The sequence below is a fragment of the Crinia signifera genome, chromosome 12 (genome assembly GCF_055691185.1).
Source record: "Crinia signifera chromosome 12, ASM5569118v1, whole genome shotgun sequence".
NCBI lineage: Eukaryota > Metazoa > Chordata > Amphibia > Anura > Myobatrachidae > Crinia > Crinia signifera.
The window spans coordinates 11,689,443-11,716,098 of record NC_139228.1 but is presented as its reverse complement, the minus strand read 5'-3'; the positions used below and the strand labels follow the sequence as shown (position 1 = coordinate 11,716,098).

At 47.2% G+C, this 26,656-nt stretch overlaps 1 protein-coding gene across 9 annotated transcripts in view; it reads right to left on the bottom strand.

Annotated features, from left to right (window-relative positions):
* MEF2D (myocyte enhancer factor 2D) overlaps window positions 1–26,656 on the bottom strand; it is a 122,752-nt gene that overhangs the window by 19,817 nt on the left and 76,279 nt on the right. For 7 of the 9 annotated variants that reach the window (XM_083165803.1, XM_083165802.1, XM_083165808.1 and 4 more), the window contains 5 exons: window positions 18,544–18,747; window positions 6,060–6,197; window positions 3,135–3,342; window positions 3,001–3,057; window positions 782–820 (listed from right to left, as the gene is read on the bottom strand). In XM_083165803.1, coding sequence (XP_083021929.1) covers window positions 782–820; window positions 3,001–3,057; window positions 3,135–3,342; window positions 6,060–6,197; window positions 18,544–18,747 — 646 coding nt within the window. The remainder of the gene's footprint in view (window positions 1–781; window positions 821–3,000; window positions 3,058–3,134; window positions 3,343–6,059; window positions 6,198–18,543; window positions 18,748–26,656) is intronic. The other 2 variants (XM_083165809.1, XM_083165810.1) reach the window with 1 other exon arrangement.

The following is a 26,656-nucleotide window of genomic DNA, read 5'->3' as shown; positions in this document are numbered from 1 at the left end:
AATATCAAACATGGTCTACTTAACAGTGCCAGTGTATATAGAAAATACTAATTAGAATGCTGAAAGGCCAGCTACGGGAGCTAGCATCGTTTGGCAGCGAGACCCACTAAGCCCCACCCCCAATTGTGATTGGTTCCCTGAGTAGGGACAAGCATTGCTGGGCAAAACTATCAATGGCTCCCCCTGTTGATGGTTTCATACCACCAAGGTTATGGTGCCATTGATGGTGACCGCCAACGGGTAACTCATGATAGCCACCCAGGGTGCAGTTACAGTATCTTATGGCAGACTCTTTACATATGGTGGCTGCACCCATGAACGAGTCACTTTAAGGATGGATTTCGGAAGTCAACCATCAAATGATGGCTGGGCTTCCGTCGTCGACTCTTTCGATGCGATGGTAACTGACCACCGCATCAAAAAATTTGATTCAAAAACTTCTTATTTGATCGTGTGCATGGTTACCTTCGGAGGGGACTGGCGTGGGGTGGGACCTACAGTAGGATAACCATCGCAACACCGTTGAATGTGGCAGACATCGGAATGTAGCCATCGAATGGTAAAAACCGCAAATATTGCCAATCCCTAAATAATAATCCTCCTGCCAACGTGATGGACAGGCAACGTATGAATTCTTGCATTTCCTGACATATTACATACATATATATACTTGTATTTTTGACTGGAGGATTTAGAGAATCCTTCCTGGCTCCTTTTGTTCCTCTATGCCTTGTATTTGTTATGCTCTGCAATGATAATAGTTCCCGGGCAGACTACTTACTCTGTATAGTACTGTAGAATATGTTGGCTCTCTGCAAATCTATAATAAGAAGAAGAATATTGACTTGTACAATGTAATATATTGCATAGATTAGATCTCTACGGCTGGCCTATTGGGGGCGACCCTTTGTGATGCGTGTGGTGTGTACGACATGTGTGCGATGCTGGTAATAGCAGGATCTTTGTCTCCGATTATATTGTGCTCATTAGGAGAACCTGATAATTAATGTAGCTGAGATTTCAGGTAACGGTCCCTGTGGGGTGAGGAGTGAGGATACCATTACAGCCGGATGCTGAGCTATGAAGAACAACATTCGGGTTACATTACACCTTAGCGAATGTCAGTGTACATGGGTAGGGGGGGGGGGGGGGGGGGACAGCACCCCTCCGCTGGGTTTCTGCTAGAGAGCCATTGGGGATTAACAGGCAACCGGTCACTTACCCGGCGGCCATTGTGGCGCTGACTCAACCGTGTAATATGAATTGGGAGGGAATAGTTTTATTACAAAATGGTCCCCTACGCTGTGCCTCACTATGGGCTACGGAATTTCTATAGCTGCTGGGTACGTAGTAATGTCCTGATTAGGAATGTGGTCACATAAAAATGGATCAACATTCTCACACCTTACATACTTGTTTAATTAATAACTTTCCTGTCTCCTTGCTGTAGCAGTCATTGCTCCCTGGGAACCCCAACATGTGCTGTATTTATCAGGCTTCACAAACCTTCCTATAGCCAGGCCGATCCAATCAACCACCAGAACCCCCAAAGTGATTTACTATGACTGGATACTAAACCACATTAAACAAGCTGTAAACAACTATCACCCAGATTTCTTTGATACTGTACTCTTCCCACATCAATATAACAAGTGTCTTATATCCCTACTCAGTGCTGCTGGGGGACCCTGCTCTTTCAACTAACTACTGCTGCCTCTATTCCCCTCCCCAAATCATGTCACTGTCCCTGTCCTATGTGCTGCTGGGGACCCTGCTCCTCCCACTATATAACTCTCAGTCTGTGGCTTCCTGCTGCCTCCATTCCCCTCCTCACATCATGTCACTGCCCCTGTCACATGCAGCCCTGTCCTCACTGACACATCACTCATCTCCTAATATACTCTGTGCTGCTGGGGACACTGCTCCTCCCACTATATAACTCTCAGTCTGTGGCTTCCTGCTGCCTCCATTCCCCTCCTCACATCATGTCACTGCCCCTGTCACATGCAGCCCTGTCCTCACTAACACATCACTCATCTCCTGATATACTCTGTGCTGCTGGGGTACCCTGCACCTTACACTATATAACTCTCAGGCTGTGGTTTTCTGCTGCCTTCATTCTCCTCCTCACATCATGTCACTGCCCCTGTCACATGCAGCCCTGTCTCACTGACACATCACTCATCTCCTGATATATTCTGTGCTGCTGGGGACCCTGCTCCTCCCACTATATAACTGTCAGTCTGTGGCTTCCTGCTGCCCCCATTCCCCTCCTCACATCATGTCACTGCCCCTGTCACATGCAGCCCTGTCCTTAGTTATATATTTCTTATCTCCTGATATACTCTGTGCTGCTGGGGTACCCTGCACCTTACACTATATAACTCTCAGGCTGTTGTTTTCTGCTGCCTTCATTCGCTCCTCACATGCGGCCCTGTCCTCCTTCAGCAGTGTGTCAGTGACCAGACTAGCACGTCATTCCCTGCCTGTGCTGTGGTGAGCATCCCACTACCTGACAGGCTATATTAATTGAATTTCTGCCTACTTAAAAAACAGGAGGACACCTGGATCAGCAGAAGATGAAGAATTAATGTAAGTATGAAACCTGCCTCCCAGCCAATCAAACAAGCCTGTACGTTATCAAAGGCCAGAGCGATTACTCTGTGCAAACTGGTGGCTCATTGGTACATAAGACCTCAGTGACCATGCAGAGATTTGCTTTCATTCTCTATACTGTAGAACCTGATCGGCAGAAACATCTGCGCCATGCTAGTGAGTACTGGCCAAGGATCAGCCTTGTCTGCCAGAGGGAAGAAAAGAGTCACTGGCCGTTTCCAGTACTGGTCCACGTGAGGATAGCAGCTCATCAGGACCACCTAGACATAATCCCAGACAAACACAGACAGAGACACTGTGCTCTCAACTGGGGAATTAAGCGGAACACCCTCCTGGGAGCAAACAAGCCACAATGCTGGACATCCGTAAGGGCTCCTTACTCACCTACTGGACTTGGACAGTTTCCATTAGAGTTGTTGAGATCTCCGCCAAGCATCGCTCCTGGAGATACAAAGGGAGATGGTGAGCAGTCTAAATTATGGTCAGGCACACAAAGCAATGCGGATTCAGATACCCACCGGCACTGGCTGGCCGCTGAGGTAGCCCCGGAGACACAGTGTTCCTCTGTAAATGTGGCTGCGGAGAGAGGAGCCTGGGGTCTGTGAGCGATGCCGTCATCAGAGACTGTGTGACCAGAGATCCTCCGGGGTTACTGAACTGCAGTGTGTTCTGATTGCTCACTGGTACAGTGACTGGCATGGCAAAATTCGGCGCTGGAACTGCGGACTGAACACAGAAGTGGAAATCAGAGGGTGGGCAAGACACTGCATCTAGTTAGCTGTACCACCTCATTGCTGTACAGAAGTAAGGAGGTGCCACCTCGAGGAATCAGAGGATTGCTTTGATTGTCTAAACATTTGCTAAAATATTCACAGCTAGAATCTGGTTGTTTCTGCGGCCTATAGCGCCTTTCTCCTGTGCACCACTTCCCATAATTGCCCCCATAAGTACATACTGGTGATTCTAATAATGTGTGTGCATTTCCTGCCCTGAAATACAACGTCCAATAATAAAGTCCAGATAAGCTGTGTAAGTGGTGACTACGGGGGGCGAGCGAGGTGCTGCTGGCCACAGCGGGACGACCGAGGCACTGCTGACCACAGCGTGACGAGCAGGGCCCTGCTGCCCACAGTGGGATGAACGAGGCGCTGCTGCCCACAGTGGGATGAGCGGGGCTATCCACACTGGTAGGAAGCTGTGCACTACTGGTGACTACAGGTGGCTCTGAGCACCACTGGCCACCCCAGGAGCAACTGTTCACTACCGGCCACAGTAGGAGGAGCTGTGCGCTTTAGGCCATAATAAATAAAGTTGCATACCTATTACCAGCCACAATGAAGAAAGCTACGTATTACGGGCAGGGGAAGTGGTGCTCTACTACTATTACCGGCCACACTGGAAATGTGATGTAGTACTGGTTGAAAGAACAGGGGAGGTTGAGATGTGTGTGAAGAGTTAAGAGTGTGGTCTATTCTGTACAGCATTATGCTTTGTGTGGTTACGTGTCCTCCTTTATCTGGTTACAATATAAGTGTTACCCACCCACACAATTTATAGATCACAGATAATAATAATAATAATTCCAACATCCCACGTATGCATGCATTTAGGAGTACGGGCCTATCTGACTATAGACATAATACACTACATCCTCTGACACCCCTTGTCACTGCAACCCCCTGCTGCCGGCCTCCGATGTCACATTGCATGAGGCAGACAGCATCTGGTGTACAAACACAATCTGGGACAGAAAACTTTATTGAAGAAGTTAATGGTCAGTAGAAAGTGTAGTTCAGCTGTCAGAGGAAAGCACAAATCGCACACACTTCATATTGACAGAATGGGTTACAGTTTTAGGGGAGTGTTAATAAATGACATGAGGGATTGGATCACAGTGGGGCAGGGCATTGAAAGATTGCTTTAAATGGAGTTCTCCTCAATAACGCACCTGCCCCTTTCGCCCAGTGGAGGAGGCCACTTTGTGCTCTGCACCAACATCCATCCTGGAAAATGGCCAGCTCACAAAATGGCTGCCTCTGCGGTGTGCAGGAAGGCAGGTGGGTTCTATTTGCCTACGTCCGCACCTTATGTGAGAAATGAGCAAACCAAGGCCGAAAAGCAGAGCCATGCAAGAGCACACCCCTTTAGTCTGGTGACCCCTCAGCCTCAGGACGGGCGTATCAGCCGGGCACCGTAAGCCTTGCCTCAGGATGAAGGGTTACATCGCTACTAAGCAGCACTGCAGGTTCTGGTGTCAATACCGGGGAACTCTATTGGCTGTGTGTCACGCAGAGAGCAAAGCTAAGTAAGGACACATCTGTATACGGCGTCTGTGGGCTGCATCAGCAATTTGACATGTTTTCTGGTCGTTTTTCTTTTTGCTGTGCACGAAAACATGGCTAATTATTCTCTGGGTTAATAAATAAATGATTAACAATGCAAGGGAAGCAGTTGATAAAAGGTTAACGAATGGGCTTTAATTTCAGCTGTCAATTAGGCTATGAACTGATAGTTACATTTTTTTGACTGATGAATAATTATACTGCGCCGCCATGTTTCGCCATTGCTTAACGGTAACTCGGTTACCTATGTCCAGACTTTATGCTTGCACGCGCACGTTTCGCCGTTGCTTAATGTTAACTGGGTGACCTATGTCCAGACTTTATGCTTGCACACGCACGTTTCGCCGTGGCTCAATTTTAACTGGGTTACCTATGTCCAGACTTTATGGTTGCAAGCGCACGTTTTATCGTTGGTTAACTATGTTCAGATATTATGGTTGCATGCGCACATTTCCAAGTTGGTAATGTTAACTGGGTTACCTATGTCCAGACTTTATGCTTGCATGCGCATGTTTCAACGTTGGTTAACATTAACTGGATTACCTATGTCCAGACTGTATGCTTGTATGCGCACATTTCACAGTCACTTAACATTAACGCACAGGACAGATGTGACTTTTTACCGCGTGGTATTACGGGGTCATGGCAGTACACAATTATACAGAGATGATGCAACGACTTTTGTGAAGTGCACAAAGAAAGCCCGGGAGATAAAATTTGGGGCTGTATTATCCATAAACATGCAGTGCTGCTTTGGCCTGTGGTTCTCTCCCCCCAGGTACTCACTGCGAGCCTATAACTCTGCATCATTTTATCAAATTCCTCGTCAATCTTTTTATATTTCTCCTCCGTCTGCGGAGTCAGCGCAAAAACCTCGTCCGCGTCTGGGCTCTCGTACTCCCTGTGCTTCTTGTTCAGCGCCTGCTTTTTCAGATTTGGGGGTGGGGTTGGGTGTTTTTGGTTTGTTTGTTTTTTTACATTTTTTCACAGGTTAAATTTGGGGGGGGGGTGAAGGGGAGGAAAGAGCGGACAAAGGGGAAAAAAAAGAAAAGAGAAAAAGAGAGAGAGATGAAGAGCTGTGGTGGGTGACAAGGTACTTACGCCGTAGCGTTTGAACAGAATGTCCAGGTCCTCGCTGGCTTTGCGGTATTTGTCTTCCATGAGAGGGCTCTGGTCAATGGAGTCCTCCCCGTCTGGTTCGGGGCTGTCACACCCATTAAAACCTTTCTTTCTTAACGTCTGAAATCACAACCAGGAAAAGCTTAGCTCTGACCTTTATTAGCGCGAGTGGGACAATCAGGCGGAAGGCTGAGCCCTGAGGAGGATGTCCTTTAACATCAGAGGTATGTGTGTAGGCCTCATACTTTACCAAGTGGCAGTGTGGCAATTAAATACCAGAAGAAAAAGAAGCCATTTTGTGGGCAGAACTATACGCTCACTAGGAACCAGCGACAACACAAGGCCCAGTACAAATTGCCTCAGAGATGCTACTGGATCTCATGTTACACGCTGCAAAACTCATAACTCAAATTCAAAATGGCTGCCCTCCAGTTTATGTCACCATGGTGTGGGCCTACGGATATCTTTCAACATGCTGAAGGCCAAGACTGATCAAAGCAATAGGTTATCCATACTTCTGATCACCTATCATGTCCCTACTTTGCTAGGCCATGCTAATACATAAATATATAGATTTTTTTTTTAAACCTTTATATAGCGCAATACATATTATTCAGGATGTTACAGCGATTATTTCAGTCGGTCGAACTCCACATAGATAGGGGCCTGGAATTGAATCAATGAACCCAGCGATGTGAGTTACCGATACTTACCACTGAGCTACCAGCTTTCATACATAACATTTCTCTCTGTATATACTATCTACTCCCCTCCAGATTTGGAAATCGACCAAAGAGTAAGAGAAAGGGGCTTTTACTGGTTTCAACAGGGCTCTTCTCTAATGTATATACATTTTTTACTGTATTTAAGCAAGGCACACGCACATACACATATTTATATATACATAATAACAGGACAGAGTTAAACAAACCAATGCTGGCAGATGTCCCCTATAACCACCATAGTGCATGTCTTGTCATTAGTGGGGCCCTGACAAATAACCATGTCTGTGGTGCAGGATGTTCGGAGTCCTGACTAGGACGCTGCGCCCCTCACCGTTCCGCTCCGCTTGCCGGCCTGTATATAAAATATGAATTAGGAGCTCAGTCCCTCCAGCAGCCTCTGTGCTGCCTCAGCAGTGCTTCATTCAGCAGTATAAGGGACTTCTTTGGGACAAGATACATAACTGCAATGAATTCTTGCATCTCTGCTGACTGGCGATAAACAGGCACAATGCTCTGCAGCTGTTAGGCCCATTATTCTGTAAATCTGGCTATTTTTACACACAGCGCTGCACTTTCTTAAAATAAACACGCCTCAGACGGGAACAGTGAAGCGGGCGCCATCAAGCTCGCCGCCTTCGGACGCTCCAGCGTGGTGGGCTCTGTAATTAAATCAGTTTGGCAACTGCACTTCTGGACAGAATAGAGACCCTCCTTGTGAAAAAGAAAAAAAACATTCTATATGATAAAAGGCTATGGACTGCTCCTCATCTCTATGATGCTGTGTGGACCGGTGGCCACTAGATGGCACCAAATGGAGCACGCCAAGTGTTGCCCTGTTCTGCCGCACACAGCTGCCAGTACTGACATTAATGTTATGTTGTGCCATTATTATTGACGAGCTCGGAACCAATATGCATATATACAGATTTTAGTAAGCCCGCTCTAAGCAACTGCTTCGAAAGCTAGTCTGCTACCTTGTGATTGCCTCAGTGTTTGTGCATGTGTGAGAGATAAAGACATGTAGTTTGACTCGCTGCCAACAGATGGCAGTGTTTCTGAGACAGACACTAGACATATATATAGATGATATGTCCACATACATCTATCTTCTATGCGATACAAGTCCCATTACACAGAATGCATGAGCTCCGGGTAACTTATCCCATTAAACGGTATCTTTTATTGCAAAAAGTGAGTGAATGAATGAAAGTGAATGAGAAGCAAAAGCAGCTTCTGCTGATTATAATGATATGCTCCTTAAGAAATGGAACCTTACAGTGTTCTACTGAAAACAATGTAACACGGCATTATCTATGCTGATACAGCCGCAGTCACATACACACGGAATATGCTGTATATCATTTTCATCAGCAAAAGCTGGTTGTGCATTGCTATGTGCTCCATTTTGCAAATATGGTGCATTTAATTGAAAAAGTCACAAAAAGGCGTTACTCGAAGGGCTGTATAAAGCAATAGGCTAAATGTACAGTATATGGACACATGTGTACATTACATTTTTCTTATAAAGGCGCTTAAAACACATGCTGGATGTAGGTTATTCATCAATCTTTTTCCTGGCAGTGGTGTAATACAGCGCCACCTATTGGGTGAATGGTCAGAAAAATTGTAGAACTTGAGCCTGGTATTGTGGGAGCCATAAGGTTTGTATGGGACATGAACATACCCTTACTTCATCAGTCCTGCATGTACAATCAGCTAATAAGGGTCTTAAAAAACTTTTAAACTTCACATAATTACCAAGCCAATATCATGGTCCTTCGTGGAGCACAGTACGGTTAAGTTTGGCCCTTCTGGGCAAGTTGGGAGGGGTGTGGAGGCACCCGACAACAAGAGATTTATAGGCCGTTCTGGCTGTGCCAACGTTAAATGGCCGTCACGGAATCTCTTAAAGTCTCCTAATGGTTTCCTGTTGCTTCTGACCTAGCATTTAAGTTGAGTGCAAATGGCGATTAAATGCATTTAGGATTTTATGAGCGGGATTTCGGCTCGCCTTGTATGCACTTAGGATACCAAGTTCCTGCTTGGTGTGTCTGGGGGTATTTGGGCTCGGAGACACATAGGAAGTCAGGATGTGTTCGGGCTGAAAGTGAAAAGTTCTTCTGAACAGATTTTTTTTTCCTTTTAGTGTCTTTACTGCATAAAGTTTTGACATTTTGTATACAAGTTCCAAGATGACATCACGGGAATGCCAAAAGTGACTTCATAGGCTAGCTAGACTCTATGGCGCCAAATGTTCCTTAGAGCACTCGTAATGTCCTAGACCTTAGAGCACTCGTAATGTCCTAGACTACATCTAGCCAGATCTTTCTGATCCTAACAGTAAGTTTCTATAGAGTATGAACTGCCAAGCACCACCAAAAAACAACACAAGGACTACAAGTCCCAGCTCACCCCTCTGAAGCACACTGTGAGCACAGTAGCCCGCAGCTGTCTGCCTCTATTCCAATAACTGGTGTAACAACCACTTAAGCAGAAAAGGAGGAGATCTTCTACACCCACGACATACTTCAGAAGCGGCAGCCTTAGCAGACATAAGAATCCGATGACAGCACAGTTTATTCCCTAAATCATGTATATTTTTGCATTGTGCGCACTGAGCAAACATGTACTAAAAAAACAACAGAAAGACTCCAAGCACCTGTTGACAGAAGGTGATCAGTCTGTACGGTATTACATGGTTAATATCGCACCACAAAGGGTTATGCCGATTCCCACCAACCTGGGACCTACAGCTTGAGGTGTCCAAAAGTAGGCGGATTCAATATTAAGCAATGTCCTCTTATTGGACAGATGCAAGCACCTGTCCAATCAGGTACGTCCCCACAAACCCGCAGCAACCCACAATCCTGACTTTTGAACTCGTTAGCTAGGGATTTAAATTGTCTGTAGGGCATCAGATCCCAAATTAGGGGCAGTTACTCTTCAGTGGGAGTGGGGAGACCGGGGAAAAGTAAGATTCTACACGGACATATGCCCCCACATAACAAGCCCCATACTGTCTATGACCTCTTGTGATACTCTGATCAGGACACCAAGCCCCCGATGCAGGCCGGCTATATATAGGAACCATAACAATTAGGCAGAGCAGCTGAGGTCCCCGGCAGACTTGCAATGTGAACACATTTTCTCATTTTGGCCGCATAAGCACACGCCAAACATGCCGGCCATATGGATGCTGGACATCTGGAAAGGGGATTAGGACACTAGTAAGGTAGTCTCTCGGGTGACAGAACCATCTCCAGATGCTTAGCTTGCAGCCCCAAATACTGGCCAACATCTACTGCAGCCTAACGCTGAACGTTCTGCAGTCCTGTCTGACAGAAGCTTAGTACAGCAGTTACTGCTTGGTAAGGTGCATGGGATGGGTGGCCTCCTTCATCGGATCAGAGCACAAAGACTGGCAGCTCTCACTTGTATATAACAAGCTCAGACTGTGTCGTATAGTTCCATGCACATTAACAGAAAGAGCAACCTTTTAAAACGTGTTTGGGTATCCTATAATTATTTAATATGCTATTAACTCAAGAGTCAATTAGTAATAAGCTGAACAACAAATGATTTTATACAGCATCACTTCTGCTAAAACACCCTCGAAAACTAAAGTATTACCGCAACGGGCCGCTGTTTACAAACAGCATTACCCATAATTCAATGTTATTCTCGTGGCTAGCAGAGGGTCATGGGTGTTGTAAGAGGTCTGATGACATCAGACACAAGAGGTCAGGACATATCTCCAAGAAAGGAATTCTTCCGATTCACTGGAAAACATTCTCTGTCACATCCGCGACCACTCTACCGTGGAAGATTTCATTGCAGTTGGCGAGCAAGCCATCGAACTGAAATGTGTTGCCAAAACAGACCCATCGGCCACCGCAATAAATAAATGTATTATGAACATTTTAATTGAGAAAAAAAAATAGACAGAAACCACAAAATTCATTAATGGTATCTGGTTACATTATAAGAGGCCTTAAAACCCTCGGTGCAGCTCAGTTTGTTGATTGGCAGACGGAGAGACCAATTGAAGACTAGGAGAGGCAGGGGGGGGGGGGGGCTGTTTCTGTTAAGGCAGCGGACGGAGCCAAAGACCACAGTGGGTCTGCTTCCCCCTGCAGGATGTCATGTGGAGTGTCATGTATATAGTTATCTGTAAGAGCAACTGATTGACAAACTTATACTAACCAAGAGCTCAAGCCTCATTTCCACTCGGACCCTTGACCTGCCTGGGCGCACACACGAAGAGCTCCAACAAAATCTGTAAGCACCTCAGTGTGGAGCAGACACATGTATATTTAAATCTGTGTAACTGTCCCTTTATGACCATCGTACAGACACAAGTGATCGAGCCGTCCTTTGCTTTAAAAGAACTGGATCTTCCTGATGTATCTGTGCCCAGAGTCTGCTCTCCCTCTCATTAATACCAAATAAAGATGATAGGAGTCTGTCTCGCTGAAGCCAGAGTTAACCCCGCCACTGCCGGCAAGGCCTGCAATTTTCAGCCCTCTGGCAGTGGAGGGGTTACAGCCAATGGAGCTACGCAAGGCTTCAGCAGATAAAGTGACAGCGGAAAAGGTCAACCGATGACATTCAAAGCTCTCTCTGTGACTGAGGAGGTTGCAGCGAGCAGGAATGTGGCTTAGATGGTGAGCAAACACCTTATATCATTATCCGTGGCTCAGGCCTCCTGTACACACCTCTGACACGGTCGTGATTAGGGTGGCCAATCCCGGGATCGGGATCGGCGGGATCCCGGGATTTGGCCCCCAAAACACAGGGATTTCAATCCCGGGATTGGAGTTTCCAATCCCGGGATTTCGGGATTAGACTGCGCATGCGCGCAGTCTAATGCCGAGCAGCATCTGAGCATCGCTCAGACGCTGCCCGACTTCTCCCGGCAGCACTGCGCAGCGTGACCTCTCAGCGTGAGATCAGAGGTCACGCTGCGCAGGAAGAGGTCGCGCCCGGCATTGTGATGCCGCACCGCCCGGTCAGCCAGCGCGCCCAGCCAGTGTGCCTACCCGCTCGCCCGCCCAGCCAGTGTGCCTGCCCGCCCGGCCGCCCAGCCAGTGTGCCTACCCAGCCAGCCAGCGCATCCACCCACCCAGCCAGTATGCGCCCAGCGTCATTGACGACCCGTCCCCCCACCCAGCAACCCCTCAAAATGTAAGTGATTGTGGGGCAGTCTTTTTATTAGGAAAGCCAATCCTGGGATCCCGGGAATCCCGGGATTGAGCATTTTTCAATCCCGAATCCTGGGATTGAAAAAAATGCCCCGGGATTGGCTTCCCTAGTCGTGATCCTAGGGTGGGGGATCAGGGCTTTTATCTAATGGATTAATATTCTCTTCCACTGATGCCAGGAGCTCGCCCCGCACACCCAACGGCCTGGGGCACCTTCTAGCACCGACAGACCCATCGGAGCCAAATTGTGGGTGGAGAAAAAAAAAAAAACAGGTGATGACCTCGATTAAAAAAAAAATATATATATATATATATAGTGACATCACAAATGGCTTCAGGACTCTCTGATGTCACTGGTTCCTAGTAATTAGGCTGCAGGCACCCTGATTTTTTTTTTTTACGAACTTAGGCCCCAAGTAATTGCAAAGTATTTGCTCAAAGCTCCAGCAGCCAATGAGACGTCTGCTGTCATTTTTACATACGGCAATAGGAGTTTGTGTCAGCGCTAACTGCAATTATTTGTGCTATTACCTGGGCCCCAGTGTGAATAAATACACTTTAATTGCAAACTTACGACTAGGTCTTTGGAGGCCGGAGAAGGAAATGGTGCTTCTGGTTTCATGATAACCAGTAGCACGGTGTCATTATTGGTGGAAAGGGCTCATTCTATATTGCCTGTAGGATAAATGCCAGCAATAAATTACTCTCAGGAGCTGCAAGCATGCAGTGGAGCGAGCTGTCTTGTGATCTAAATCAATACTCTGCTATCAATTAACATGGAGCTAATGACGTCACGAGACTGAGTCCCAGCATTCATGGTCATCGCTGGAGAGCCACAGGCTGTTTCCCTCTGGAGTGCAAGCTCTTCTGCACTAGGCGTCCTTCCTCCCTTGTGTTGGGAACATCTTTAACAGGGTGTGCTTTAGGTTACACTGCAAATGTACTAAAAACGAGGCAAGAGCCCGGCGTACGTCTGAACCAGACAACACACCTCGGCACAATGGGAAGGTTCTGTGGGCTGTTGATATTTGCCCGTAAACAGACGCCGCTGGTAAACACTATTCCACCTACAGCTCCCACTAATAGAGGTAAAATGTTACGTTTGATCACTTTGGGGCCTTTTGAGAGTTTCGGCGTTCGTATTATTTAAATATGAGTTGCAGTCCGCCCCTACACGAGTAATGAGTGCCTGTTCCCTTTAATCTTGCTGCCATATGTATATAATGAGGCACTGAAAATGCAGTGAGTAAGGTTTGTAGGAGGCAATTACTGAAGAGGGGAGCGGAGCCAGGTCTCTCTGCTTGTTGGATTGAACACAAGACCCTGCTGATTCACTACCAGATGCCGGGAAGGGAAGGGTGAATGCGGAGCCACCCACAAAACAACCACCTTCTTGAAGTTTCAGATGTAATCTTAACCCTGTGAGGTCTACACCCAATTCCATATTAAAGCACGCTTCTGGCTCAGAGCCATGCATGCTGGGAGTTCCGTAGCAGTCGGCTGAAATATCTCCTGCTGCATTACATGCAATAAGTGACTACAGCCCACAGAACAAGTGCCCAGGCGTTCACTTATCACCATGAGCTTTCATACCAGTAAGTGACTTCCGCTTTAGTCTGTGATTGGTGGCTGGCTCGTCCAGCATTCCAATGACCGTATGCAAACCGCCTCTCCTTTTCTATTATGGAAATGTGCTACGTTAACTGCAAATACAGATCGGTGTGTGGTGGAACTTTGCATATTTTACCAAGAACGTGCAGGAGTTCAAACCACTGGAACCCAAAAACAAGAACGTAGGTACACCACCAAGCGCTCCCTGGAAACTCACCACTTTCATACAACATAACACCTCATTGATGTGGACCATCGACAACAATAGTGTAGACATCTTTGCGTGGCCTTGTGCAAAACACGGATCGTTTCCAGGCCCCGCTCTCATGCAAACATATTCTTACTGATAAAGTCAGGAAGACTCGCTGCATCAGCACAGTCCACACTGCTGTCATTGTCACATTCTGTACTTCTACATGGGCAACATAATATTTCCAGATATCCCATTACCACCAGCAGGAAGCACTTTGCCTTCACAGAGAAAGAGCAGATCGTATTCAGGTAGAACAGCAGAGCTAGGATGAGACATCACAGTCCAATCGCAGACTTGCTGCACATAATATATGACTGTGCTCACTCAATCACACACACACGCTACACAGACTGTGTTACTTCATCATCCTATCACACACTAATCTGCTACCTAGACCTGGTGACTGCGATCACTCTGTGACATCACCATACAATCACACACTAACCCAGGGGTGTAACTACAGCACCAGAGCCCACGCGGTCACCGGGGGGGGGGGCTGTACATGTGGGGGCGGCTGGGGGCTGTGGTGCTATAGTAATGCCCCCTCCCCCCATCCCCCGCAGGCTTACCTGTCTGCGCGTCCCGGCTCCCCTCCTGGCTTCAATCAATTCTATGGAGACGGACCACGATAAAATGGCCGCCCCATAAAGCAGACAGTTCTCTGAAACTGTCTGCGGTATGGGGGTGGCCATTTTATCGTGGTCCATCTGGGGGGGGGGGGGGGAGAGGGAGGCCGGCGGGGAGGCGCCCCCCCATTAATGGCGGGGGGGGGGGGCGCCCCAAACCAAGCTACGCCACTGCACTAACCTGCTACCTAGACCCGGTGACTGTGATCACTCTGTGACATCACCATCCACTCACGCACTAACCTACTACATAGACCCAGTGATAGTGCTGCGATCACTCTGTGACATCACCATCCAATAATACACTAACCTACTACCTAGACGTGGTGACTGTGCTCTGCTCACTTTGGGCCTTATTTTGGTTCATTCTTTCTGACAAAATCCTTCTTAGATGGGCAAAACCATGTGCACTGCAGGTGGGGCAGGTGTTACTTGTGCAGAGAGAATTAGATTTGGGTGGGGTTTTACTTCAAAGTGAGATCTATATTGCAGTGTAAAAATAAAGCAGTCATTATTTTCCCTGCACAGAAACAAAATAACTCACCCAAATCTAATTCTCTCTGCACATGTTACATCTGCCCCCCCTGCAGTGCACATGGTTTTGTCCATCTAAGAAGGATTTTGTCAGAAAGAATGAACCAAAATAAGGCCCCTTGTGACACTGCCATCCTATCACATGGAACCTGATACATAGACTGTGTGACTATGCTTCCTCTGTGACATCACCAGCCACTCACACACTAACCTTCTACATATACCCGGTGACTGTGTTGCGATCACTTTATGACATAACCATCCTATCAGGCACTAACCTGCTACATAGACTGTGTGACATCACTATCCGATCACACCCTAACCTGCTACCTAGACTATGTGAATGCACCCACTCTGTGATGTCAGCATCCAATCACACACTAACCTACTACCTAGACGTGGGGACTGCTCTGCTCACTTTGTGACAATGCCATCCTATCACATGGAACCTGACTGTGTGACTATGCTTCCTCTGTGACATCACCATCCACTCACGCACTAACCTACTACATATACCCTGTGACTGCGCTGCGATCACTTTAGGACATCACCATCCTATCACCAGGCACTAACCTGCTACATAGACTGTGTGACTGCACTCACTCTGTGACATCACTATCCGATCACACCCTAACCTGCTACCTAGACTATGAATGCACCCACTTTGTTGTCAGCATCCAATCAAACGTTCATAGTTAACCACGACCAATGAGAGGATGATGACTAGTTTTGCAGTCGATGAGGGACTACTGGTAGATGATGGTGGTGGTCCGATGGTGGATTGAGAGTAAAACTGTAAACTACTTTTAATAAGTAAAACTTATTTAAGTCTACAAATAATTACATTATAATTACATGATTGGTTTACAGATCTGCATATTTTCTATTTAGCAAACATACATAAAGAAAAGGGAGGGGGGGGTAAAAATGCAGTGATGTATCAATTTATTAATGTTGCATATTGATATATATATAATATACACTCGTATGGTATATGACCAACTTGGCCAAGGCTAGAAATTAGAACAGCAATTACATGTGCAATAAATGATGCCCCCCCCCCCCATTTACACACTTCCCTTTAGGACCCTCCCTCTACAGATCATGTATCCCCCTCCCCCCCCCCCCCCCCCCATCCCTTTCCCCTCACAGTTCTGCCCCCAGATTTGGGACTTGTGTTATGAAAAAACAGCTGAGACTCTTGTGACCTGATACCTCTAAGGGAATCGATCTCTAGCACACGGCCGGGAAACACGGAGTCAGCAGCAGGCGTGCGCAGCACCACACTTCCTCACCGCAAACTGCAGCTGAAATGCTGAAAGACTCTGCCACCCAACGACGGATCTTTAAGCCCCGTTTTGCTATTTCTGGGCCTCCAGATAACATTTGTCCCACAGGATATTTTTTTATTACTGACCGCTTTCAGGCCACTAATCTCTGCTTTTAAAACTAAAATAATAAGAGGTTGGCAACCTATACTACTATAAGCCCGCTGCTGGTTGCTGTGGCCTCACTGTGCGGCTCCTCACGTGGCCTCTGAAGTGGATTTCCAAAAAACAGATAATTGTAACTAGACCATGGTAACGGGGGAGAGATCAATACCATCATGATTACATAACTCAATGACAGCGGAGCATTCTGTTTGTCCACAGCGGACTGAAAGCTTTCATGTCTAGCTCTTAGTGAACGGGTGGGGCTGTAATGTCTGTATGCCCCAACATTGTCCGTACCCAATGTCTGTATGTGCAACGGCGGGATTATTTAAATTGTTGATTAGTTGTGTAGGCAAACATTTTATAAGGAAGGCGCGGTTGGTGCAGCGGTTAGCATTGCTGACTGACAGCAACGAGGCCTTGGGTTTCATTCCAAAATATGGCCTTTCTGTGTCCTGGTTATGTGTTCTAGCCATATGTGTTTGGGGGCACAGCTTAAATAACTTAATTAACAAACGAAAGAAATGAAAGAAGTTCAGTTGCAGAATACCGCCGAATCGTACTGAGCAGGGCTAGAACGCCAAGCCTGCTGTATACGCTCAGAAAACAGAATGCATGATACAAGATGTAATACATACAGGAAATGTTCCCTACGATAGGACCAGCTTTCCCTATAGGGCAAATAGCCACAGACCTTCCCTGGAGAGTGTAACAAGCAATGAGGCCTAATCAGACTGTTATCTGGCAGATAAGCCCTTGTCTGGACAGACCTGGGCATCACATATCATTACAATAACAGTTTTCACTCTTAAATTCCCCACCAATGACAGCTTTAGAAGCAGGCGCTATCTGTATTATGTACCCAGTCAGCCTGGTCTGGCCATTTTCCATGTCACCTCGGAACAGGCATTAGCGTCACACATGCTCAGAAGGGGGTGGGGGGTTTTAGGGGTATGACGTCATAGAGCAAAGGCCGTCCTGGGCCATAAAATGAAGCTCTGAAGATCTTTAACACTTTCCAGCAGTAAAACGCCAAGCCCAGGAACTTCCCATGTGAGGCAAGTGTTTTATTTGTGACCCTGAGCCAATAAAAGGTATGAGCGCTAGAGGAAATATATATAACGTGCTTCTATTATTAGCCTCTGCATAGGGACACACGCGTGCCAGGATTATTCCCTGCAGGCCCAAAGGTGAGTGCACCCTACGCTAACTTTTCCACAACAAATACACTGTGGCATTTGTGACATCACATAACACATTTTTTGGAAAATGGAAAAAAAAAAGCTACAGAGACAAACTTCTCATTCATCTCCTGGGGGAAAATGGGGGCGTTTATGAGGACCGCTGCAAAGTACCACGGGTGGTGGTGTACAGGGCATTTAATGTATATAGTCATAACACGTAACAATATCCTCCACCAATAACCTTGGCTGATGTGTGCCTTCATGTATTCTAGCAGGGGGACCGGCGCCAAAGGTAGAGACATCAAACCTTCTTAGAAGGACACTGCCTGTGTTATATGACTTCCCCAAAGTTCCTAATTAAAGGACTTGGGTTGAACCTCCTCTGTAACAGAGCAAATCATTCTAAGGGTGATGGGTAGGGGTCCCGGTTATAAGAAAGTACCAGGACCTTGGTATATACAGGGAAGGGGGGGAAGAACCTGGAATCAAAGACCTGTGGGATGGGGGGGGGGGGGGGGGGGGGGGGGGATGAAACTGTACGTGATGTGCTGTTTCTAGAGTGGTACATGATGCCAGCTGGACGCACACAGAGGTGCGAGGGAAGACTCGACAAGTCAGAGACAATAAATTGCCAAATGTCTGATGCCGTAGCCCATTTCTACACTGGAAAATGGCCAATGAGAAACTATTTGGTTGCTAACGACAACCACCAACCTATTCCCTAATCTATTGACATGGATTATATAAAAAAGAAAATCTATATTTCTGGAACAAACGGCAAACATGATAAACAGCTGGGGAATGATGGGACTTGTAGTTCCATAACTGCCGTGGTTCCGCAGGTTGCCGCAGAACAGGAGACGTAAGGTTCTGCGGCATGTAACATGGGGGGTGCTCACCTCTATAATGTCTGCGTTAGTCCGGCTCTCGTGGGGCTCGTTGTACTCTGTGTATTTCAGCAGCACCTTGTCCATATCGGTGCTGGCGTACTGGAACAGTTTGTTTGAGTGGTTGAAGATGATGAGGGCGATTTCGCAATCGCAGAGGACGCTGAGCTCGTAGGCTTTCTTCATTAGGCCGAATTTACGCTTTGTGAACGTCACCTGCGGATGGAGACGTAGAGTTAGAAAGGGATTACATGGTGCGGGGGACTACTTTAAAAAGGCAAAAAAAAAACTCGGTTAGCCCCAACTAAGGGCTTCATACCATATACACAAACCCCACCCCCTTGCGCCTGACGCTCCGCAACGGAATGTTTGACAGACAGGTCTACAAACGTCACCTTGATATAGATGTGATCTGTTGTTAAACTACACATCCCAGCATGCCCTGCTACAGTTTTACTATTTGGTCATGCCTAAACTGTAACAGGGCATGCTGGGATGTGTAGTTCAACAACTGCTGGAAGGCCGAAGGTTCCCCATCCCTGCTGTAGACCTAAATCCGGAATCCGTTTGAAAGGTGACATTTAGAAGCTAACTGGCTGGCACTTTTTTCTCTCCGATAGTCAGCACACGGACCCCAGAGTGATGTATTGTCGCTACCCATAAAGTAATCTGAAGGTGCAAACGCCAGTTAATCAACTTTTTTTTTTAAATATGAAAAGTACATTATAGCCTTTGCATAAAGACGATTTATAGCGCCACCTACATGTAAATTACCATGACAAATAACAGGTCTGCCTTATGACTAGAGAAAGCATGGATTGCTTGATATGCATTTGATAAAATGAAGATCAGAAAAATTTCACCTCAGAAATTGGACTAAATTGTCGGAAAACAAGAAATAATGAGAAGAAATACTGGATACTTCACAGCGTCTTCTTTTATTTATCCGTAAGGCAGCAGCCTACAAGCTAACCTATATTAATGTGCCAGGTGTTGGAATGGGTGAAAATCCCCTGATTACAGTGGTGTTTAGGTGGCCTTCTCGCGGTCACATGTGCGCTGGCAAGGAACATGCCCCTATAATTCATCCTTCACCCGAGTCTTACGTGATATGACAGTTGCCAGGGTAACCCAGCGAACAGCTAGCATCTTGCACACACTTACAGGCATCGCACAATCTGCTTACAAACAAACAAAGACGGCCATATGCGCTCTATGGACGGGATAAAAACCCATGGACAGGCTTTCCATCTCCCGACCCACAGCAGCCCCCCGTCTACTGATAATCTGCATGACCCATATACAAAAGTCAAGTTATTTTACATAGATGTAGAAGTTGTTAACATGTCTGATGTTCGAGGTAAGGGCTGCGACTGTCAGGGGTCACAGTGCTGTAGCCTGCCAATGCATCGGGCAAAGCATCCGTCAGTAAGGTTACCGAGTCAGTAACACTGTAAACAAGAGCCAGGCGTTAGTACATAGCCGACATCCTAACCAGAGCAGGAAAATCAGATTGCGGTTTAGCTCTGGCTCTCTCCGAGAGGGTCTTATTAAATAATAATGTGTGCTATGGCCACAGTTACCAATAACACATCAGCCTAATTTAGTCTGATGTAATACACACTAACCAAAGCGAATATGTGAGTCACTGCATAGACGCCCAGCGCATTCAGCATGGCAAAGGACAACAAAGATGGCTGACAGGGGGGAGGGGATGCTGGCTCTCCATCTATAAGTGGGGACCAGAGACAGAAAACACTTCAGAGGAGAGATAGATAGATAGATAGATAGATAGATAGATAGATAGATAGATAGATAGATAGATAGAGTTCTCCTGTAAGAGATCATTTTTTTACTAGATAGTAGCATAGACCAATCATAGGCCCGTCTATGTCCACCATTGTGTTGCCTAGTGTTAGGAGTCAGGGTCATTAGCCACCCAGATCCTGTCCATCAGCCACAGTGCTTTCCCGTGTCAGTCACTATCTGCGTCCATCCCTTGTCAGGTATCGGAGGCTGGCCTGGGCCCTCCCCAGTGTCTGCAGATAATCTTGGAGCCGGAGTCTGTCTGACTGCTGGCCTCCAGAGAAAGCCGCCCTATCTAGACCTCCGTATATAAGAATGCCTACTTAGAGGATGTTATTCCTTTATGGATAGAAGTGCTGCAGAGGTGAAGCATTTGTAAGGTATAAGAGACGCCCAGAATCGGTCATGTAAGTGCCACCGTATAACAACAGAAGACAATAGGAAATAATGTGATGACAATACAGGGTGTGGGGGGGCTGAGTATCCATCTAGGAGACATTGTCTATAGTCACTGTATTCTGGGTGAGAATAAAATAGTGTTCAAGGTCTTCCCAGTGTACCGCCAACACAGACAACACATTTATAGTGATCAACAGACCACACTCTGGGGTGTCATGAACACTCCCAACCAGAAATGGAAACACAATGGACACCGACTGATTGGCTGGTATGGGACACCCCAAGGGTCCTGTGACGGACAGACTATTGTCACAGAAGATGGTGCTTTGAAGAACATCACAGGAACAAAATTGTCATAGGGACCTTATTCAGGATATCATACTGTGGGGCAGATTTATTAAGCTCGGTGAAGTGATAAAGTGTCTGGTACTTTATCACCGGCCAATCAGCTCCTGTCATTTTTCAAACCAAGCCTGTACCTTTAAAGTTAAGAGCTGATTGGCCGGTGATAAAGCAACAGCCACATTATCACTTCACAGAACTTCGTAAATCTGCCCGTCTGTTAAATTTGGGACTCGCTTATGTCATGGCCCCCCCGGTGTGAGGATTTGGGAGAGGTAGAGGGTGATGAGGGGAGGCAGTGGATGACAGCACACGGGTGACGGGGAGAGGCAAAAGGTAATGGATACAGGCTAGAGGTGACTGTGTGCCATGCCCCTATTTACGTCTCGTTGGCTACTTTCTCCAAAACAGAAGGGTGGTAGCAGACCTAGGCCTGGTCCTGATCATATGAGAGGTTCTCTCTGGTTTCATAGTACTTTATATGGGCACGGAAGTCCTTGACGACCTCCGCAGATTTACAGTCCAGTCCCATACGTGCTATGAGTTGGCGGGGTGCGGCAGGGCAGAAATCCGCTTTTAGAAGCGCCAGATCCCCTCTATTGGACGAATGACGGATGAATCACAGCGCCCTGTGCAGCGGCAGCAGCAGCAGCAGGCCTGGGACAGCTACTAGATGTGACCTCAGTGCCATGTGCTGTCTCTGTCCTTCTCCACGTGATACCGTCTGCATTCCTCTGTGGTTTCCATGCTAGATCTCTCACTGCCAGCTGCCCCGGAGCTGTCACCTCTCTCATCATCACTCCGTTCCCAGGCAGGCTGCTGATCTAATGCATCTGAGTGCCTGGTGATTACCCCCAGAGCTCGGACCTCTGCTCTGCAATGTCTAATTACCACAGCCATACTGCGGCTGCCTTCTCATGGCACATAATGTCACATAACCGCAGATTGCTGTAACCCGTGCTGCCGGATCACCGCCTGATACACAGGAAAGGACTGGCATACTGTACAATGTCCAGGTGACACCTGCTAATGGACAGACAATCTCAGATATAGGGACAGATTCGGAATTTGGCCCCATTTTTTTCGATGGTTGGGGTTTGCGCAAGTGCAAATATCCGCAACCCCCCTGTGCGAACACCTTGAGCAAGTATCACACTCGCCGGGGCCTACGCACTGTGAGGGGAGGGGGCGGGAGCAAGGGAAAATGCTGGGCATTCCCCGGAGAACGCAGGCGTGGCTATGCCTGCTAGGGGCCGGCGACTGGCATCACATCACATCAGCGCCCACCCTGAAAATCATTTCTACATAGCCAAGCCCAGTGGTGCACATGGGATGTGACAATGAAGACCCTAGCTGGATACCTACCGGCACCACTGGGGCCTGTAACTGCCGCCACCAGGTGTAACAGAGGACACCAGCGACCACCTCCCACAGCGGAAGGCAGAACTGTCAGGGGCAAGAGCGGGCGTGGCAGCATCCACCAATGAAACAGGCCCATGGAGTAACGAACGAGTGTGGGAAATAGGATCGACATTGTCTAGACCAGGGATGGCTAACCCTGACACTCCAGCTGTTGTTGAACTACACATCCCAGCATGCCCTACATCATTTTTAGCATAGCCAAATAGCAAAACCATAGCAGAGAATGCTGGGATGTGTAGTTCAACAACAGCTGGAGTGTCAAGGTTAGCCATCACTGGCCTAGATAGACACCAAAAAGATCAACATGTACAAGGTCGACATTGTAAAAAGGGTCGAAAAGCACTACATAAGGTCGATGTTCACAAGTTGTTGACATGGAAAAGGTCTACAGAGTTTATCGCCTTTTTTGAGTCAATGTCGACACCCGACCACGGGGACCACCATTAAGTGTAGCTCGCTACACTCACCATGCTTCGCTTCAACCTTTTTATGCGCCGAGCTACACAGTGCCTCCTACCTTGTGATGTCATGAGTACCCAGTGATCAGAGGTTTTACCCTTGGCGTATGTGGGTGACCAAAAGGAATGGGATCATTGGATAGACAGTAACTAGGTCGACATGCATGAAGGTTGACATGGGTTAGATCGACAGGTCATTAGACCTTAGTCATCGACATGAGGAAGGTCAACATTAAAAAGGTCAAACATGGGGTTTTTCACTCTTTTTGTCCCGAATTTCAACACAGTTGACCTGGACACTGAAACGCTGCGCTCGCTATGCTTCGGGCACGGTGCCTCACTATGCTCAGCGCACGGTTTTATTCTCCCACCACACCCTAGTGGATGGTAGGGCATGAAATACCGCCTGTCGGCACATGTGGACTCAAAAAGAAGTGAAAAACCCCATGTCGACTTAATGACCTGTCGACCTTCAGTTATGTCGACCTAGTTACTGGAGACCTAGTGACCTATCCCGACCAAAACCCGCACAGTAGAGGATATGTACGAACGCTGACCAGGCAGATCTGATATTTACATTTTTACAAAGCTGTGCTATTTATAAACCAACACGAGGAAACGCAGGATGAGAGACTTTGGTGTCTCGTTGTATGGACCGTACAAGACTTCCTGTAATATTCTAGCGCCTCTGCTTCCTTCCATCACACTCAGCAGGCAGGATGGCAGAGGCCCATGACCTGTCCCACAGCCCCCCTCACACAGCAGGGCCCAGCCACTGATAACAGGGTCTCTATCATTCACCACATATCATCCACTCTATCTGACAACAATATCCAGGCCGGGCCCTGAGCTAATTAATGTCTCTGCCATAGACTCTCACTCACTCCTCCTGGGAAAGGGGAGGGGGAGGGAGGCTGGAAAACAGGCCCTCTGTCACGCTGAGCCGCTTATTAGTAGGGATTACTGAATTATATTAACACTTCATTGTAATAGGCCCTTGTATATTTGCTGAGGCTTTAAAACGCAATCCATGTGGCGTACGTCCAAGTCTTGCAAGCGGCGGGTACATGGGCAGAACGTGTGTCACACAACACATGTGCCAATATACAGTATATGGGTGTTTGCATACTATAAGGCAGGAAAACGCTGTATACACTGAAAGGACTAAATGCAATTTCCAGGATAGAAATATACCACACAGCTGCGCAGTACTCAGTACAGATATATACCACACAGCTGCATGGTACTCAGTACAGATATATACCACACAGCTGCGTGGTACTCAGTACAGATATATACGACACAGCTGCGCAGTAGTCAGTACAGATATATACCACACAGCTGCATGGTACTCAGTACAGATATATACCACACAGCTGCATGGTACTCAGTACAGATATATACCACACAGCTGCATGGTACTCAGTACAGATATATACCAGGGTTGCCGACCCTCCCGGAATTTCCGGGAGTCTCCCGAAAATCGGGACCCCCTCCCGGCACCCCGGAAGGGTGGGCAACCCTCCCGGATTCAGGGGGGACCCCCGCTAACCCCCGGATCGCGGCATTAAAATGCCGCAATCCTCGGGTTTTAGAGGAGGGGGCGGGGCTAAATGACGCGATTTAGCCCCGCCCCCTCCACGGAGATACCTTAATCCGCTGGTTTACCAGCATAGGGGCGGGGCTTGGTGATGTCACCCTTAAGCCCCGCCCCCTGAGTGGCTACAGAAACTCTCCTCTCCGGGCTTCTCCCGGAGAGGAGAATATCAAAGTCGGCAACCCTGATATATACCACACAGCTGCATGGTACTCAGTACAGATATATACCACACAGCTGCATGGTACTCAGTACAGATATATACCACACAGCTGCACGGTACTCAGTACAGATATATACCACACAGCTGCGCGGTACTCAGTACAGATATATACCACACAGCTGCATGGTACTCAGTACAGATATATACCACACAGCTGCACGGTACTCAGTACAGATATATACCACACAGCTGCACGGTACTCAGTACAGATATATACCACACAGCTGCACGGTACTCAGTACAGATATATACCACACAGCTGCATGGTACTCAGTACAGATATATACCACACAGCTGCATGGTACTCAGTACAGATATATATCACACAGATGCACAGTACTCAGTACAGATATATACCACACAGCTGCGCGGTACTCAGTACAGATATATACCACACAGCAGCGCGGTACTCAGTACAGATATATACGACACAGCTGCATGGTACTCAGTACAGATATATACCACACAGCTGCGCAGTACTCAGTACAGATATATACCACACAGCTGCATGGTACTCAGTACAGATATATATGACACAGCTGCATGGTACTCAGTACAGATATATACCACACAGCTGCGCAATACTCAGTACAGATATATACCACACAGCTGCATGGTACTCAGTACAGATATATACCACACAGCTGCATGGTACTCAGTACAGATATATACCACACAGCTGCGCGGTACTCAGTACAGATATATACCACACAGCTGCATGGTACTCAGTACAGATATATACCACACAGCTGCGCGGTACTCAGTACAGATATATACCACACAGCTGCGCAGTACTCAGTACAGATATATACCACACAGCTGCATGGTACTCAGTACAGATATATACCACACAGCTGCGCGGTACTCAGTACAGATATATACCACACAGCTGCGCGGTACTCAGTACAGATATATACCACACAGCAGCGCGGTACTCAGTACAGATATATACCACACAGCTGCGCGGTACTCAGTACAGATATATACCACACAGCTGCATGGTACTCAGTACAGATATATATGACACAGCTGCATGGTACTCAGTACAGATATATACCACACAGCTGCGCAATACTCAGTACAGATATATACCACACAGCTGCGCGGTACTCAGTACAGATATATACCACACAGCAGCGCGGTACTCAGTACAGATATATACCACACAGCTGCGCGGTACTCAGTACAGATATATACCACACAGCTGCGCAGTACTGAGTACAGTTATATACCACACAGCTGTGCAGTACAGATATATACCACACAGCTGCGCAGTACTCAGTACAGATATATACCACACAGCTGTGCAGTAAAGATATATACCACACAGCTGCGCAGTACTCAGTACAGATATATACCACACAGCTGCACAGTATTCAGTACAGATATATACCACACAGCTGTGCAGTACAGATATATACCACACAGCTGCGCAGTACTCAGTACAGATATATACCACACAGCTGCACAGTACTCAGTACAGATATATACCACACAGCTGTGCAGTACTCAGTACAGATATATACCACACAGCTGCGCAGTACTCAGTACAGATATATACCACACAGCTGTGCAGTACAGATATATACCACACAGCTGTGCAGTACTCAGTACAGTTATATACCACACAGCTGCGCAGTAGTCAGTACAGATATATACCACACAGCTGTGCAGTACAGATATATACCACACAGCTGCGCAGTACTCAGTACAGATATATACCACACAGCTGCGCAGTAGTCAGTACAGATATACCGGTATACCACACAGCTGCGCAGTACTCAGTACAGATATATACCACACAGCTGCGCAGTACTCAGTACAGATATATACCACACAGCTGTGCAGTACTCAGTACAGATATATACCACACAGATG